This window comes from Biomphalaria glabrata, chromosome 7 (genome assembly GCF_947242115.1).
Source record: "Biomphalaria glabrata chromosome 7, xgBioGlab47.1, whole genome shotgun sequence".
Lineage (NCBI taxonomy): Eukaryota > Metazoa > Mollusca > Gastropoda > Planorbidae > Biomphalaria > Biomphalaria glabrata.
In genome coordinates, this window is record NC_074717.1 from 30,391,003 (window position 1) to 30,410,459 (window position 19,457).

Genomic DNA, 19,457 nt, shown 5'->3' on the forward strand with positions numbered 1-19,457 from the left:
AAGCAACCAAATAAAAGCGTTTATTTTGTAAATAAAGAGTCATACAATACTGTTATGTCGCATTATAGTATAAAAGGAATTGGTACGTATACAGTAATTAGACTGTTACTTTAGTCTGCCATTGAGAAAAAGGGACGAGGGTGTGTGAAAAGAATTCCTCGTTTTGTACTGTGGCCTAGCTCGTAGAGTTATTTCGGCCAATCAGCATCCAGAAAGTTTGACTATGACGTATTCCTTTTGTCCATAATAGGCTACTGTGCATATCCATCGAGTGACCGTGTGAAGACCCGTGTTTCAGTGTACTAAAAAAAAACAACAAACAAATAAAAAACCGCAGATAATTTTTTTATTAGATAGTCAGATCTGAAAAAGTCAATAGACCACTATAGTTTCTATCGTAATCTTTGTTCTTGTACCAAAGACTAAAGACTCTATTTTCTTGTTTGTTTGACACGATAGCCACTGGAGGACAATTGGCAAACGAAAGCTGCTTCGACTGGAAACATTTTGGCAAAATTCAGCAGTACGAGGTTTCTGTAAATCACGTTAAAATGTTTGTAAAATATTAAATGTTTCGGATGTTCCTTCAGAGTGAAAATAATCTATATCCTGGTTCAAATCTCCCGTAGTACGAGCAGGGTTTGAACCCCCAACCATCGAGACGACCTAACAACAGTCCAGCGCGCATACCGCACGGCCAGGCAGTCATCCATAATTCTAAGCATGTGTCAGCGTGGTTGAATGAAGGTCTTAAAATGTCCAATGGTAGTGCAATGGATGACTTGATGCTAGAAGAAATTAGAAATGAAAAACTACGTTGGTAAAAAAAAACAGCGCATTTCGTGGGATAGCGGAGAAACTTTATACACCGAACAACGGTCTGCTTTTAGGCTTGGTTGAGATGATTGAAATGTCGACCTTAATAGAACATCTTCGACGAATTAAGAACGCCAAGGCTCACGACCAGTACCGGTACCTCGGATATGAGATTTAAAACGAGGTTATGGACCTGATGGCATCTTTTCCCGTCACCCTTCACTGCACGTTTCATGTAAGTCACTAAGGGCAAATGTCTTTTATGCGTTTTGTGGATGTATCAGGTCTAAGAGTTCAAGTGGAGAACACTTTGAGTTTATGCAGTTAAAAGGCCAATAGTACAGTACTTATGTAAGGTAGTATGTTTTGTAACAAAAAAAGGGCCCTTGACATTCGCCCAGGGCCCCGCGCACTACTAAGGCCGCCGCTGGTCTAAATCTATTACAAAGTTAATTACATGACTGATTCAACCTAATTGATACAACAATGTGTCGATATAAGCTTTGTTGTATTTTTTAAAAGTAATTTTCTATAATATTGTTAAGTCTCTTGAGAAATAGAGTACACGGCTTTGCGTCCTCCTTCTCAGTGTGAGAAACGCTGCATTACCTCACATGACTTATATGGCATTAACTAATTTTTTTTAAAAGTTTTAAGAAGATAGTGTTTAAAATATTTGTCTTCAGTAGTTCAAGGGTTAAAGTGTCTGTACATGAATAGGTAGAGAATTGATGGAACCAATCTGAAAACATAATTATCTTTTTGTTGCACGTGGACAGTGCGTCCTACTGTTGTGCAAAGTGAAGGCAGAAGCTCAAATACATGTATTGATCCAGAGATAAGTGAACGTCAAACTAAGACATAAACAATACTCAGACGTCAGACAAATAACTGTTCAACAGCTCCACGATTTCGTTTGAGAAAAATAAACACAAATGAAAACAAACAAAAACATAGAAATATTCCCTTCAAAGACAATAAACTTCCTTTCTACAACTTATTGAGCGATTATTTTTCCCTAATAACTAATGGAAGAAAGATTTAAAAAAAAGGATCATTTAAATTCTTCCCTATTCCCACCCATCCCCGCCCAAATGAACCCTGGTTAAGCGAATGTATATATCTACTAGACTATACTATTCCAATGACAGCCCTTTAGATCTAGACTTAGAAGACGATGCGCAAAATGTTCCTGAACATACATCTTGAATGAATGTGGTACGACCAGAGGACGTAGAGTCCGTTCATACCAGAGGACGTTGAGTTCGTTCAAGATACGTTTCTCGTACTTTTTTTTTAACTTGAAAATTATAATCGTCAAACTAAAGTTTTCCCAGAGTGTGGCCCACAAGTTAGTAATTACATTCCAAACAATACAAAGCAACTGTCAAATTTCTAGGAAAATCGTAAGAGCCGTTTCTGAGAATCGCGTCCATGCATCTACGTTTCTAGGTTTCTGAAGTTTCCACAAAGTTATGTATCTCTTTACAATACTTCTATTCCATTCCTAAAAGAAAGTTAAATAAGAGTGTCTATGTATTCCTTTTCACCCTCCCCTGATAAAACAAGAGAGAGAGATTGTTGCAGACCCATCTATGCAACGCTTGTTATCATAGTAAATCTGATTAAAAAGTTCAACAAATTTAACAACGATTTTATTCATTTCAAAAACCTTTATCGACTTATGACACCACAGAGTGATTGGATCAGGAAACATCAATTACTGGAAGGCTATAACACTATAGAACCAAGACATCATTGTCTGAAAGTGTATAAACAAACAGACGTCTAGAAGTAGAGTGCGAGGAGAGCATTGACTTGGTTGCCAATACAAATAAAATAGTACAACAAACAAAGAAGACATAATAGGATTGTACACGTAATGAAATATGAACGTAACATGACATGATGTATGTAGTATCACAGTCTACAAGAATACAATTATATCACAGATTGGAAAGTAAAACAAAATGTTGTATTAAGAAAAAAAAACGGCATTTTAGTGAAAACCGTTTTGTTGAGAACAATGTACATTAATGAAACTTTTGTGTTATGTCTGCTAAATATACAATATCCTTTTTTGTTTAAATTAATATTGGTGTTTTTTGTTGGTAAGATATTTTGTTTTGTTTTTGGGTATCAACATGAACGAGTAGATCAAGCGTAAATGTGTGACAAGACATGTCACGTGACACGAAAAACTTCTTTCATAAATATTTATATAAAAGTGAATATGTCACCAAAAGTCTTAGTGTGTGTGTGCGTTTGGTAACTACGGACAGGCTTGTGGGTCAATCGTAAACACTGAGGTAAAGTCTGTTGCCATGGAGATCTGACGCCGCTTTAAGTCTTCGTAGCGAGCTGTGAATAGAAACATAAAAAGATTGAGTCTCTTCGTTGTCTGTTGTTGTTTTTAAGGAGAATTTGTTTCAATATAGATTTACTGAGTCAATTTAATCTGATATTCTAACAACAATCATAATTTAAAAAAAAAAACAGACATTGCTCTTTTATTCAGCTGACCAACATTTGTAAGACTTATTATTTTGTTCTTAATTTAAAAAACGATTTCAATGACTCTTCTTTTGGCCGATGTCTAAATATTCTCTTCATATTGTTCGCATACATAAGTAGAACATGTTAAGGAAAGAACATATAATTACAGGTTTTTTTTTCAGATGATCATACGAGTCTGGAATACTATTCCAGGTGATCATACGAGTCATGGAATACTATTCCAGGTGATCATACGAGTCATGGAATACTATTCCAGGTGATCATACGAGTCTGGAATACTATTCCAGGTGATCATACGAGTCTGGAATACTATTTCAGGTGATCATACGAGTCTGGAATACTATTCCAGGTGATCATACGAGTCTGGAATACTATTCCAGGTGATCATACGAGTCTGGAATACTATTTCAGGTGATCATACGAGTCTGGAATACTATTCCAGGTGATCATACGAGTCATGGAATACTATTCCAGGTGATCATACGAGTCATGGAATACTATTTCAGGTGATCATACGAGTCTGGAATACTATTCCAGGTGATCATACGAGTCATGGAATACTATTCCAGGTGATCATACGAGTCATGGAATACTATTCCAGGTGATCATACTAGTCTGGAATACTATTCCAGGTGATCATACGAGTCTGGAATACTATTTCAGGTGATCATACGAGTCTGGAATACTATTCCAGGTGATCATACGAGTCATGGAATACTATTCCAGGTGATCATACGAGTCATGGAATACTATTTCAGGTGATCATACGAGTCTGGAATACTATTCCAGGTGATCATACGAGTCATGGAATACTATTCCAGGTGATCATACGAGTCATGGAATACTATTTCAGGTGATCATACGAGTCTGGAATACTATTTCAGGTGATCATACGAGTCTGGAATACTATTCCAGGTGATCATACGAGTCATGGAATACTATTCCAGGTGATCATACGAGTCATGGAATACTATTTCAGGTGATCATACGAGTCTGGAATACTATTCCAGGTGATCATACGAGTCATGGAATACTATTCCAGGTGATCATACGAGTCATGGAATACTATTTCAGGTGATCATACGAGTCTGGAATACTATTCCAGGTGATTATACGAGTCATGGAATACTATTCCAGGTGATCATACGAGTCATGGAATACTATTCCAGGTGATCATACGAGTCTGGAATACTATTCCAGGTGATCATACGAGTCTGGAATACTATTCCAGGTGATCATACGAGTCTGGAATACTATTCCAGGTGATCATACGAGTCTGGAATACTATTTCAGGTGATCATACGAGTCTGGAATACTATTCCAGGTGATCATACGAGTCATGGAATACTATTCCAGGTGATCATACGAGTCATGGAATACTATTCCAGGTGATCATACGAGTCATGGAATACTATTTCAGGTGATCATACGAGTCTGGAATACTATTCCAGGTGATCATACGAGTCATGGAATACTATTCCAGGTGATCATACGAGTCTGGAATACTATTCCAGGTGATCATACGGGTCTGGAATACTATTCCAGGTGATCATACGAGTCTGGAATACTATTTCAGGTGATCATACGAGTCTGGAATACTATTCCAGGTGATCATACGAGTCATGGAATACTATTCCAGGTGATCATACGAGTCTGGAATACTATTCCAGGTGATCATACGAGTCATGGAATACTATTTCAGGTGATCATACGAGTCATGGAATACTATTTCAGGTGATCATACGAGTCTGGAATACTATTCCAGGTGATCATACGAGTCTGGAATACTATTCCAGGTGATCATACGAGTCAGGAATACTATTCCAGGTGATCATACGAGTCTGGAATACTATTCCAGGTGATCATACGAGTCATGGAATACTATTCCAGGTGATCATACGAGTCATGGAATACTAATTCAGGTGATCATACGAGTCTGGAATACTATTCCAGGTGATCATACGAGTCTGGAATACTATTCCAGGTGATCATACGAGTCATGGAATACTATTCCAGGTGATCATACGAGTCATGGAATACTATTCCAGGTGTAAAAAGTAAAAATGTCTTCCCTCTTCAGGTCTTTCAGACTAATTGTGTTGTAGACTTAATTTTAATTTTTCTCCAATAGCTCTAAATCGGCACATAGAGTCTTCAAATTTGAACTCTACAATTCTTTTTTTTTGACAAAGCTTATATTAACTTACTCTTTTTTTTCAGTGTGTATGTCTGTCTATTTATCTGTCTGTCTGTCTGGTGAAAAGTGTATATAAGTAATTTCTCCCACACCCATTTTGGAATCAAGTTGAAACTTCGCATAATTATTCATTGACATAGACAAGACATGAATCAATGTACAAAAAAAGTAATCATTTAAACAATTAATTACTGGTAATTAAATTATTCTGTTTAATAACAAGAAGGGAAACTAATACGTCAGTATTCACAGGTATGGCTAAATTTGTTGGGTTTAGCCCCCTTAAATGATTGTTAAGGCTATTTCTCCCTTACGAATTCTCGATCAAGTTGATACTTTAAACAATTATTTATTGTACCTAACAAAATATAATCAATAAACAAAAATACTCAACTAGTCAATTAATTATTGGTAATTAATTATTTTGTTTGATGTCGGATAAGGGAAATAGCTTGTACATTGATATAATTTTAAGGAAGGAGTTCTTTCCCTTTAGATAAGCTTTGTTTTTTTTGTTTTTTTTTTTAATGATTTTTTATATTTTGCTTTTAACAAAAAACTTTTTGGCTTCTTAAATATTTAAACCTGTTGAGGAAAGCTTTCTTCAAATGTGACAGTTTTGTAGAAAAGAGAATTAGTTTCGTTTTTCAATGTTCGTTAAAAATCGATAATTTGTTTTGAATGAAATAACTTCAAATATTGAAATAAAAAATGTTTCCTTTTCTCTTGTACCTCACACTAAAGCTGTTTTACTTGGGAATGAAATGCCAACATGAGATACAATGTTGTCGATCCATAGATCGTTCGTTAACACTTCATACTTCATCCTCTTACTAACGAACCTTCAAATGCATCAGAATATCTGCATACTCACTCTCTAGCTCATTTAGAGATTCTTTGCATTGGTGAAGGCAAAGAGCTTTAGCTCCGATGGAGTTAATCATTTCAGTCACCGATCGCATGACTTTGTAAAAGTTCTTCCGGAAACGTCTCTCCAAGTTGTTCTTCCTTATGAGCACTACAATTGGGGATCAATATTTCTTTCAAACTAGCTTCAGACCTATTTTTTTTTTCTGACTTTTCGCGTTATCTGATGAACTGTTGAATTCGCGGCACTATTTTTCTGATACAATCTGATGTACTAGTTTTTTAAAAAATAAGTTTTCAGTTACAACAATAAGGCAATAAGGGTTCCTCATTAGTTAGTGGAGATAATAACTCACTGCATGCACCTCCTTAGCACCGTCCTCTCCAATGGTAAAACAATAATTGAAAAGCAAAATGTCTGCCTATGTACCTATGCTATTTTGTCGAATGGATTGAAAAGTATTTCGGCTCGCAGCTGTGCAATGGAGATGTCTGGGACTATGTTTGCGAGCAGCTGTGCAATGGAGATGTCTGGGACTATGTTTGCGAGCAGCTGTGCAATGGAGATGTCTGGGACTATGTTTGCGAGCAGCTGTGCAACGGAGATGTCTGGGACTATGTTTGCAAGCAGCTGTGCAACGGAGATGTCTGGGACTATGTTTGCAAGCAGCTGTGCAACGGAGATGTCTGGGACTATGTTTGCAAGCAGCTGTGCAACGGAGATGTCTGGGACTATGTTTGCAAGCAGCTGTGCAACGGAGATGTCTGGGACTATGTTTGCGAGCTGTTGTCTTACTTGTCTGTAGGTTTGTGTTTTAAATAAGTTTACTCTTTCAAAACAAAATAGTCAATAATATTCTGGAAATGCACTAAACTTTATTTTGTAAAAGCCGCAGTTTGCGACCACTGATTTAGTGAACAATTGATATGTATTATACTTCTGTTTATGTGTGGTTTTTTCTTTTTCCTTATTTTTTGATAAGGAAACCTCAGAGTTTGCGCTATTCAATTTTAGCTTTATCATCATATGAATCCTTGGGCTTTGGGCCTCTTTTCATTGCCTAGTATTAATTATCATTTCTTTCAACATTAACTGAACATGTTTCATTGCTACGCTCCACCTACGGTATTGTATAATATACAAGTATAAATATTAACACGCATTCATCTCATAATCGGTAACATAATAAACAGGGGGAGTAATTAGCGAAAGATGTATGCAAGATAATAAATGCCATAAATGTAAGAAGAATTTGTCACGTTGAGAGAAAAATGCTAAATCATTGGGCAAAGAAAAAGCTGTAGAAAAAAAAAGATGACCAACTAAGAATCATTGGTCAAGTGATCAAAGGTGTTCAAGGAAAGAAGGGATGGTAGATTGTATTCATTCAGGAGGAAGATTTGCCCCCCCCCCCACCATGTCTATGTGCTGAAACACGCTGATAGGAGAAATAAGTGGGGAGGGAGGAAGAAACATACACTGATCTCTCTACTCATACATAAGGTATCACTATCTACTGCCCACTGTCCACTTACGGTCCATCATCATTCTCTTGATGTCGTCTTCATTTTTGAAGAGATGTAAAGTGACCATTGTGTTCTGGTCAACGTGATGACGTCTTAGGGAGTCCACTCCTATAGACTGGACAACAAAAGGCTGAAACAGAGAAAATAAAGTTATAGGTATACCATATACCAATATCAAAACCTGTAACACTTTGGGACACTACTCGCTATTGGCTGTCACAGTTCTATAGAGTATAGTCAATTAGATACACTCGGGTCTTGGGTTAACCGGATTAAGGTTTTGGAAACTTTTAATGAGTGCCACTTAAGGGAGAACAGCACTCTCCGGTTTCGAGACTTTAAGGAAGGCTACAAAAGCAACGGAGTCAACATAAAATCAGTTGTACAAAAAGTGACCTAATTAAAGGGATCGGTCACCCGTTCTCTTGTCATCTTTCTAAATTCATCATTATGGTAGAATTGAGGACATTGGAGCATAATCTCCTTTATTTATATGTAGATATATAACAGTGCCGCCTATGGACCATATCAAGCTCGATGACCTACCTGCCCTCCATAGTCCAGTATCAGCTGAGCAAATGGGTTGGCAAAGTGTTCTTTGTATTCTGAATAGGTGCCGCCCCTGAGAGTGTTATCACATAGCATGTAGGTCTTAAACACTGAAAACATAATAAGGGTAAAAAGAAAGCTTATTTTAAAAAAATGGTTTTATTATCTTATCTTATAAATAGCAGACGTTCTTTCACAACAGAAATAATTTCGTTCTTCGCTCGCCACATGTTATAGGCCTACTAGTCGTGCGTGTTAGAGAATTCTATGCTAAATCATTGGTTTTCATGGCTGATTCAGGCAATTCGTTCAATGCTCTGATTGCATTCGCGAAGAAGAAGCATTAGTTGGAATTTGTCCTAGCATATAGAATAAGAAATGTGACTTTGTGTCTTTCCCGAGTATTTTGGTAGTTTTACTTTTCGATGGTTAAAACTGATTAGATGTTGGTCGCTTTCTAGAAAAGGTTTCGATCATCTCATCTAATCTAGATCTCTCTGCCAGCTACTACATAAGACACAGTGTGTTTGTATGTCATGTTTCATTAAGTGTCGAGCGAACACCACACAATTGTTACAGGAATGTAAATCATCATTATTTTTCATAGAAAAAAGAAATATTAATTCAGTAAATATAAAAACAATATTTATTGAGTGTTTAATTTTCTTCCGGTGAATAAATGATTTGAAAGCTTTAAAGATATCGGCCCGTTGGTCTAGGGGTATGATTTTCGCTTAGGGTGCGAGAGGTCCCGGGTTCAAATCCCGGACGGGCCCGAATTTTTTTTTGTTTTCTTAATTTCCTTCTATGCAATGATGCAATATAAATATTTTTTAAAGCAACAAAATGCTTGCATACTAGAGATCTAGTAGTCAGGAAAAAAAAAGTAATATAAAATGTAAAAATAATAATTTAATTACATCTATATATATGCCTATATGTAATATACATATATATACGTAATGTATATCCACACACACACATATATATATGCATATATCTATACCTATACATACCTATATAATTATACTTATACATATATGTGTACATATATATACTTCTGTAAATATTCTACACCATCTATATATATATATAAAATACATATCTGCATATGTATCTATAAGTATACATAACTACATAAATATATCTAATATATAAAGTAGAATGTGAGGCGTTTGTATGTACGAATGTCACGTGTAGAAATCAAAACCTTTTCACCGATCTTGATAAAACGTGGCAGAAATGTTCCTTTGGTACTAACTTAGACCGTAGTGTATGTATTGTAGCTCTAAAACAAACTTAAGACCCTCAAAAAAAATAAAGTTGTCCGACTTTCTTAAAGCTATAGTATTTATGGATCTAGGCCATGTTAACAATGTTGACATGAGAGAACTTGTAGCTCGATAGGATCATGAAAGGTTGCTAGGGTACATAGTTAGATATATTCATATAGATGTCTATTTATTTGAACATGACGATAGTGTGACTTATACAATTAAAGGGAAACTCCGATGGTTTTGACAATTTTTGATATAATATGTGTTTTGATTTACAGATAATAAATATATGATCCTTTTTTTTTTCTTTGCAATAATAACTTAGTATTTGATGTTTTTCCGACGTGATTTTCCTGCGCATCCTAAACAGTTTGTTCGAATCAGACAGACACACGATCTATTTACTTCTTGGGACAGAGAGAGGCTTAGATGAAAATGTTACTCTTTTTCTCGAGTTGATTACCCTAATGCTTTTAGATCTATCTATACATGTATATAACTGTATCATAGCTCTGGGCTAGGCCGTCACTAAGCCTAACAGCTACTGTAAGAATGAAGCGATACGATTGGTCAAATCTAGTTTCTCTTTCAGTATTGTTGAGGGAAGTGACGGATGAACTAGCTTAAAACAAAATGTCATAGAACTCTGGTTTTTTTTTAGATGTCAAGAATTTACTGACTAATTTATTAAATATAAATGTTTCTAAGCATTTAAATAAAAAATGGTAAAATGTTTACTATTACAACTTTTTACGCAGAATTTAAATATGTCAATAACTCAAATTTGAAAAACCATCGGAGTTTCCCTTTAATATCAGCGGTATGTATTTACCAAGCAAACTTGATGAGACCGAATAACCACATAATTAATTCATTAATATTTTTTTCTTTTTTTATGATTCCTGTTTTGTTAGGGACAATAAATAATCGTGCAAAGTTTCAATTTGACCAGAGAATGGGATGCGAGAGACTTAACGTGTACAAACTTTGTACCAGGCAGACAGACGGACTGAGTTCATATAAGCTTTGTAATAAGAAAATAAAAGAGAGAACAACTAAGGGTGAGAGACCTTGAGAAATCAACAAGTCATTTAAAGAGAAGTCACTTTAAAAGGATGTCAATTAAAAGAGAAGTTAATTAAAATAGAAGTTCATTAAAACAGAAGTCAATTAAAAGAGAAGTCATTTAAAAGAGAAGTTTATTTTAAAAACAACACAAACCTGCCTTTATACTGAAAGTTGAAAGTATGATTACGTCTATAACAATGTATCAGACAACCAAACCCTAATTCACATTTCTATGTACACACATACAAAAACAGATTGCAGGAAGCTTTAAGGCGGCAAAGAGATATGTCAACGTAAGAATAGGACAAGACAATGTAGGACAAGACAATGTAGGACAAGACAATGTAGGCCAAGACAATGTAGGACAAGACAATGTAGGACAAGTCAATGTAGGACAAGACAATGTAGGACAAGTCAATGTAGGACAAGACAATGTAGGACAAGTCAGTGTAGGACAAGACAATGTAGGACAAGACAATGTAGGACAAGACAATGTAGGACAAGTCAATGTAGGACAAGACAATGTAGGACAAGTCAATGTAGGACAAGACAATGTAGGACAAGACAATGTAGGACAAGACAATGTACGACAAGACAATGTAGGACAAGACAATGTAGGACAAGACAATGTATGACAAGTCAATGTAGGACAAGACAATGTAGGACAAGACAATGTAGGACAAGTCAATGTAGGACAAGACAATATAGGACAAGACAATGTATGACAAGTCAATGTAGGACAAGACCATGTAGGACAAGACCATGTAGGACAAGACAATGTAGGACAAGACCATGTAGGACAAGACAATTCTGTTCTAATACATTTTGAACTAAGAAATGTTTGTGTGTGTATCATGATCGCATTAGATCGATACATCGATATATCAAACGAGCTGATCAAAGTCGATAAGACACACCAAGGAGTTGAACAGAAACAAAGAAAGACGTAGAGATCAACAAAAACATAAAAAGGCAAGAGAAAGAGAGATAGAGTGAGAGAGAGAGACAAAGAGAGAGAGAGAACGGAGGCAAAAAGAAAAGACGGACTCTAAAGGTGTATTTCTCTTAAGTTGTATGTCGCGTGCCGAGACGGTAACACGTCGCTAACGTGTGTGTATATATAAGACAATTGTTCTTTGTAGTTATTTAATGCGTTAGTATATTGACAAACTATAAAGATCAATTCAGGCGCCTTTTCGTCCTTCCTGGCAGCGAGTAAAGCAGCAGGCAGCAGAAGACTTATGAAATAGACAGCTGAAGAGCTCACATCAGTTTCTCTGGACACACCTTTAAAACCTAAAGTAAAACTCTGGCCAAAGACAGGTGCAGAGTCGAAAAAGAAAATGCAACAAGACCCAAGCGAACAACGGCATTAGATGTGGCTCAATGTACAGGTCAGAAGTAGGCCTTGAGTAATCAGCCGAAACACTGCACTCAGCCTTAATCTTCGGAATCGAAGACATTGCCTTAAATACTGACAAACGTATACAAGCTTAGGAAGAAACAGAGAATGATTGACTTTCGTATGTGATCAATATGATTGGGGACTGACCGAAAGCCAGGTCAATATATCTGAGCTTGTATTTAATGTTATTTGTGTGTATAGGATAAACACACTTTTGCTTGGCAGTTGTTAACGAGTTAATTAGTGAGTAGTAATAAAATTATAATGACAAAAAAAGAATATAACTGAATACTCCGTGTGAACTGTGACATATTAAACTGACCGCGATCTTACTGGCTCAGGGCAAAGTTGAACAAGCGAAATGCAAAAGAAATACTTTTTAAAAGGCGTAGAAAGAATGAAATCTAAATTTACATCCATATCGCTTAATACTGTAAGATTTATTTTCTTTTTCTACATCAAACAAAATTAACTAATTACAACTATTAGTTAATTAATTGCTTTTTTAAAAATTCATTCATGTTCTGTTAGCTTTCAACTTGATCCGAGAATGGAAATCTGTACCAGACAGACAAACAGACAGACGGTCAGACTGAGTTGATATAAGCTTTGTAAAAAGTGGACGTAGAGTTCAGTAGATAAAGTCTCCTCATATCTCACTGGACACCTGGACATGGTCATTGAGCTTGAATACTTAAAGATTCCCTTCGGCCTGTTCCTTGCCTTACCAACTGGTATCACGTTCTAGTGTAGCTCTTCTTCCATTGTCACTGATCTCGTTGTGAGCACTAGTAGAGAGTTAAACTAGTATTTAAGCTGTTAGTTTGGAAAGGGTTAAACTCATTAAGCATTTTTTTCACACTCTACACTTTGTCATCAATGCATCTATAATAATGAAATGCCCCCCAGTCGTACCCTAGTGAACTGCTCTTTTCAAATGTTCCTCAGAAATCCCAGTAGGCCTACTTCATTGAATCGCCTCTTTTAGTTTCTTTCTAAACGTATGGGCCTGACGACCTGCTCAGTACATAGACCAAAGGTTTGGAACTAGCTCACCATGAGCTTAGACAACATAGCGCATTGCGTTCAAGAACGATGTTAAAACCTGTTTAGAATACTGTAAAGTTTGTTTAATGCCTGCTAAGATCTCAATGAGATCTCAATGCACTTGCAGCCTACACTGCGGTTGTTGACGGCACCATGTAAATGACATTAGTATTGATATTAATTTTTAAACGCGTTCTTTCGCTATTAAAAAGGGAATCTACAAAGTGAGGGTAGAGGAGAGAGAAAGTGAGGGTAGAGACGAAATAAAGAGAGGGTAGGGCGAGATAAAGTGAGGGTAAAGGAGAGAGAAAGTGAGGGTAGAGGAGAGAGAAAGTGAGGGTAGAGGAGAGAGAAAATGAGGTTAGAGGAGAGAAAAAGTGAGGGTAGAGGAGAGAGAAAGAGAGGGTAGAGGAGAGAGAAAGTGAGGGTAGAGGAGAGAGAACGTGAGGGTAAAGGACAAAGTGAGGGTAAAGGAGAGAGAAAGTGAGGGGAGAGGGGAGAGAAAGAGAGGGTAGAGGAGAGAGAAAGTGAGGGTAGAGGAGAGAGAACGTGAGGGTAAAGGAGAAAGAAAGTGAGGGTAAAGGAGAGAGAAAGTGAGGGTAGAGGAGAGAAAGTGAGGGTAGAGGAGAGAGAAAGTGAGGGTAGAGGGGAGAGAAGGTGGGTGTAAAGTAGAGAGAAAGTGAGCGCAGAAGAGAGAGAAAGAGAGGGTAGAGGATAGAGAAAATGAGGGTAGAGGAGAGAGAAAGTGAGGGTAGAGGAGAGAGAAAATAAAGGCAAAGTAGAAAGTAAAAAAGGGAAAAAAGAGACTGGGTGTAGAGACGGAAGAGAGAGGGAGAGAGAGAAAGAGAGAGAGAGAAAAAGAGAGAGAGAGGAGCACTTGTTCTGTAATCTAACATTTCGTTGAGTTAAACAAACCACAATCTATTGCATTCATTTACATGATGTAAATGTAATCCTCTTTACTTACGGTCATCGTTTCTGGTCTCCAGGAACTTGACCACTGTCCAGGCTTCACAAGCACCAGATGGAGGCGGAAAGTCTGGCTGCTTGAACCTGTTGTCACTAACAAAGAATCTAGTAGCCGCCTCTGTGGACTCGAACAGATAAACCACTAGGGCCTCTCTCTGGCGTGGGCCGGAACTGAGGTCGTGAACCTAAGGAGTGCATAGGTGAAAGTTCATCGCTAGGGTTACTATCTACTTTTATTTTACTGTCATAAATAAATGAGTTAAAGATAAAATTAACTGAATTTATTTTCTCTTTCGAAATTCATTGCGAATACTATTTTTTTTTTAAAGAAAAATAGCCTTTCGTGGATGTCACACTGTAAGAGCTTACATTGTAAACTTCGACTTATTACAGAGCCAACAAAGTCTTACTTTTTAAAGTTTCTGGGAACTATCATAAAGAAAACCCTGCGGTTTGTTCCGTTGTCGATGATTGTTTTTTATTTAAACTATTCAATTCCCCCCCCTCCCGGTGCTCTCAGCCATGCTGTCCTGAAAGAGAGTTGGGATTAATGTAAAATACCATTATCAGATCTATTGGAAAGAAGATGTAATTGTTATCTGTTCCAATGGTCGACGGCTGACGAGGGTGTCATGTGGCCAGCACAATGACCAACCGCCTTTACCTTCCCCAACTAATATCATTTTGTTAACATGTTTCACAATGGACCTCATTCACCAATCGTAAATAAACACATCTAGCCACGTCATAATATTGATATAACAATGAAAAATAAGTATCACGTGACATCCTTTATGGATTACATAATTTGTATAGAAGATATAGAGAATCACGTAGCTTAATATTGTTTGTTTACGATTGGTGAATGCGGTCCATTATTTCTTGTACATGACAAAAAAAGAAGAATAAAAATAGAACTAATAAGTTAGTTAATTATTTGTAATTAATTATTTTGCTAGGTATCGAACTCGGGAAAGAAATTGTACTTGACAGATGTGGAAGCATAAATTGAATTAGTCCCCTTTATACTTTGTGTAGAGAATTAGATCATCGGTTAAAAGTTTGAAACTAACAATAGATGGATATGATAACTTCTATTTTCATAAGCACTTCGCTGGCACAGTAGTTAGTGCTTTTGCTTGAGGAGGCTTGAGCCATAGTGTTCCTCGAACTTCTGGCATAATTAAATAGAAGGCCACCACGTGAATTAATCACTCTAAAAAAATAAGCGAAGCGTTCCACTAAATACTCAGAATGAGCCAAGTGTTCCTTAAAGGAAAACGCTTGAGAAAAACAGTTTTAAAGTTGTTGTTTTTTAATTTATTTTTCTTGTTTACTTTTGCAATAAAACTTTTGGCGCGACACTTTGGGCTATTTAGAGGTCAAGTAAGTCAACGTCATTCGAAGTTTGTTTATTTCAAAAAAGATTTTTCTCCTTAATCTTCAGACTTGCAGACAATGTCTTCACCTGCTGTTTAGTGCATTCTGTCGTAAACGTTACCAGGGGCAAGCACTTCGGTATGAAGATCTTCGCGTTAAATATAGTGACCAGTTCTTTATATAGCATCACATTATTTACTGTAGTCACACTCTCACAATCATGATATAACACAAACACACACATACACAGAGACTAGATTTTGATATCTGACTTTTTGACCCTTTTTTTACCTTTTCATTGCAATAAATCCAATAAGTTATTTTACCGAGGCTTATATCAACTTTTCTGTCTGTCTGGTAAAACTATTTTACACTTTATTTCTCACACTTCAAAATCTCTGAAACTTCGAACAATTATTTAATGTCGATGACAACACGTGAATCAATCAAATAAAGTAACCCATTAATTAATACATTAGTCATAATTGATTCTATTGTATACAGAAATGTACTGAACCGGCTAGCAACCAGTGACAATAATCACAATATTGACGAGAATTAGGTTGTTCGTTAAAAAATGTTAAAGTAACTATAATAATAACTATAAAACTTTTAATTTTCTAATGTGCTTGAATAGTTCAGTGGCAAAATATGTCGACCCTCCCATCATGATGGCTTGAACTCAAATTCGAACATTTCTTTTAAACTTGCTTTTACAAAGGCAGCACGAAAACATTCTCCAAGTAACTCTCCCCTTCCCTCCCCTTCCTTTCCAAAAAACAAACAAACAAACAAAAAAAACAAATAAAAACGATCCATAGAGTACAAGTTCTAAGCATGAAAGTTGCGCTAAATAAGTTCCATTCAAAATAAAGGTAAACCCAGGGCCGGTCTTAGGCCACTGCAACCTATGCGGCCACAGTGGGCCCCGCACTTTCATAGGTCCCGCGCGAATTCTAGGTGTAAATTATTAAAAAAAAAAACATTTTTAACTTAAAGGGTTTCTGGAATTCTATTGAAATTGTAAAATATACAAAAAATGAAAATCTCCTGAAATTATTAAAATCTGAAAACTAATGGAAATCTCCTTGAAAACAGACAAAATTGTCATTTTTAAGGTTTATTCAATATGGAAAACGCCAATCCTACAAGCAATTAAAAGAAAAACGGCACTGTCAGCTTTATTTAATAAAAATGTAATAATGAATGCGAATTTCAACTAAAAAAAAAGTTCAGACTTTTAATGTACTTTAATAATTACTGGCATACACATATATATCTAAATCTATCACTACCTCTTAAAAAAATATTTTGCTAGTCGATAGTGAATCTTAAAGGCAGATATGAATGTTTATCAGCTTTTTTTTTGAAAAAATATTATGTATTGTAGATGGCTCGTAAAGTTAATTTGGCTATGATTTTTTACTTTACTTTTTATGAAAAAAATGCCAAGACTATTTTATTTTCTCATACAAAATCTTAATTTTCAATTATCATCACATCCCAGAATAGGCCCCGCATAATCCGTTTCGCATAGGGCCCCGCAATCTGTAGGACCGGCCCTGGGTAAACCAAAATTACCAATAAGAGGACACAATACTTACACTGACTAGACAAATTATAATAGTGCTATAGGATCACACTCAAAAAGGTCAACTGATAAACCAAACGATTTATCCATTTTGGACAACAAACCTATATGGCATTGCATGTCCATGGTCACTCAAACATTGATCACATGATTCCATGTCACTTGATATGATTGAGGTTTATATATTTATTTTGTACATTTTACGTTCTATTTTCGTTGCCACATTGTTCGGTCTCCAGTTACCTTGCGAGCGATGCCTATAAACTCTCCCCTGGCAGTGGTCACTGCCCTCTTGCCAAGGACCACGGTCTGGGCAGCGAACTCGACGTCCCTGCCTGGGAACTTGATGAAAAGATAGACCCCGAACCCTTGTGGTGGGTTCCACTGCCTGACGGCCCATCTGTTGCTGGTGTAGTCCCGCTCCCAGCTTGGGATGTATTTAGGTTTGTAGCGGTCCATAACTGTGGGGGGTGGGGGGGATGTATACAAATATAATGAACAATCAATAACACAGTCTCAGGAGGTTATGTTAGTTTCTGTAGAAGAGAGGGGGAAGTTAGGGAGGAAAGAGATGGAGGAAGGGAGGGGAGGAGAGGGGTGGAAAAGAGAGCGAAAGGGAGAGAGAGGAGGGAGAGTGTGATAGTGAGGGAGAGAAAGGCAGAGAGGGAAAGACAAACGATTGAGAGAGTGAGAGAGAAAGGAAAGAAAAATAATTATAGTGTATAATTGGAATAATACATATGTTTCATTTATAAAGTAATTATAGAAAATGTATATGAAGACCCTAACAGTACAGCTGTAATGATTTAAAGCTACCATTGCTAAGTTTCAATCATGCAGAGATATTTTCATTCTTATTGTAATAAAATATGTACAAAAACGTATACTTTTGTAAAGTTTTAATTTTTATTTAAAAAGTAAAGTGATTCTTAAACTAAATTCTTAAACTAAATTTATCATAAGAGAATTTAGGTTTGGCATCTATTGTCCACCTTTTACAATCACTCTCACATTTTGAAAACTATAGATACTACTCTTTCAAATTTTTTTGTTTCTTTCTTAGAATGTAGACATTATTATTTCATTTAATACGTCTCAGATAGACAATAAAGGATCACAGCCATTCCTAACCCTAACCGCAAATCTTCAAGAATTACACACCAACATTGAGTGATCTTAAGCACGAAAAAAACAACAACAACAAAAACAACAACAAAAACTTTTTTTTTAACCTACCGTTAAAACAAGACGATGATCAGTTTGCAATATTTACAACTCTATTATATCGAAAAAAAAAAGTGTGTTCACTTCTAAATTCCACTCTAATTATATTTTACACACACACACACGGGCACCTCAGAGCACAACACACTTGCTGGGTAGAAAAATAGATCCGGTCTGTAGAGAAGAGATCAAACCATATTGACTTAACTCTCGATTCCAATAGCTGTAAGGACAAAAAAATCAATTAAAACACCTTGCCCACCCCCCTTCAGTATTCTTGGCTCGCAATAACACTGTCCCCAGTCTGTATTTTTATCTCCAGTTTATATTTCAACTTGCTCCTAGAAACGCTGAGTGTTGTGTGCTGTTGTTCTAGCATAAACGCAAGTACAGGTGATAGAGATCTCAGGACACAACACCCCATGACCTCCTGGTCATCCTTGCATGCTATTTATCTTTTGTATGTCCCTTTTTTTTTTTTTTAACAAAATAAGTAAATCTTGGTTTAATTTTGTAACCACTTTACTCTATTCACATATGTTGAATACATTCCTGTATTGAAAAAAAAATCTAATATTTAAACAATTATTTATGTTTTTTCATGATTAGTTAGGCATAACAAAAATTCATTAACTAGCATTTTAAAAACATAAAACTTGGTAAATATATAAAAATCTGAATACAAAGGAATCGAGTCAAACAGTTGGCGAGGCTGCAATATGTCACCCACATTTCTAGATGTGTGTGATATGGACTTTATATTTATTGTCTACTTATTATCCCAGAATGCATGTTACTTGTGAAGATCTGGCCCCACTTTGAGCACCTGTGAAGACAGTACTTAAGAGAAAACTAATAAATCTGCTTACAACTTTACATTACGACAGTTATAGAGCTGAAACGACGACAGTTTAACCCTCAACAGTTTAACCCTCAACGATCCACTTGTGTAGAAAGCGTACGTATCCATATCCATATCTGCCTCTTTTATTATTTGATACAATAAGATCTCACATTATATTT

The 19,457-nt window shown here is 36.2% G+C and overlaps 1 protein-coding gene and 1 non-coding gene across 2 annotated transcripts; one reads left to right on the forward strand and one right to left on the reverse strand.

Annotated features, from left to right (window-relative positions):
* Positions 1-329: 329 nt before the first annotated feature.
* Positions 330-18,702, reverse strand: LOC106072863 (uncharacterized). Its single transcript, XM_056035627.1, has 6 exons — positions 18,447-18,702; positions 17,454-17,671; positions 14,238-14,424; positions 8,471-8,583; positions 7,934-8,054; positions 330-3,177 (listed from the first exon to the last, which is right to left on the reverse strand). The coding sequence occupies exons 2-6, from the start codon at positions 17,667-17,669 to the stop codon at positions 3,089-3,091; spliced, it is 726 nt and encodes a 241-aa protein (XP_055891602.1). The 5' UTR covers positions 17,670-17,671; positions 18,447-18,702; the 3' UTR covers positions 330-3,088.
* Trnap-agg (transfer RNA proline (anticodon AGG)) lies at positions 9,178-9,249 on the forward strand. Its single transcript has one exon. It is a non-coding gene; the product is annotated as a tRNA-Pro (tRNA).
* Positions 18,703-19,457: the final 755 nt, after the last annotated feature.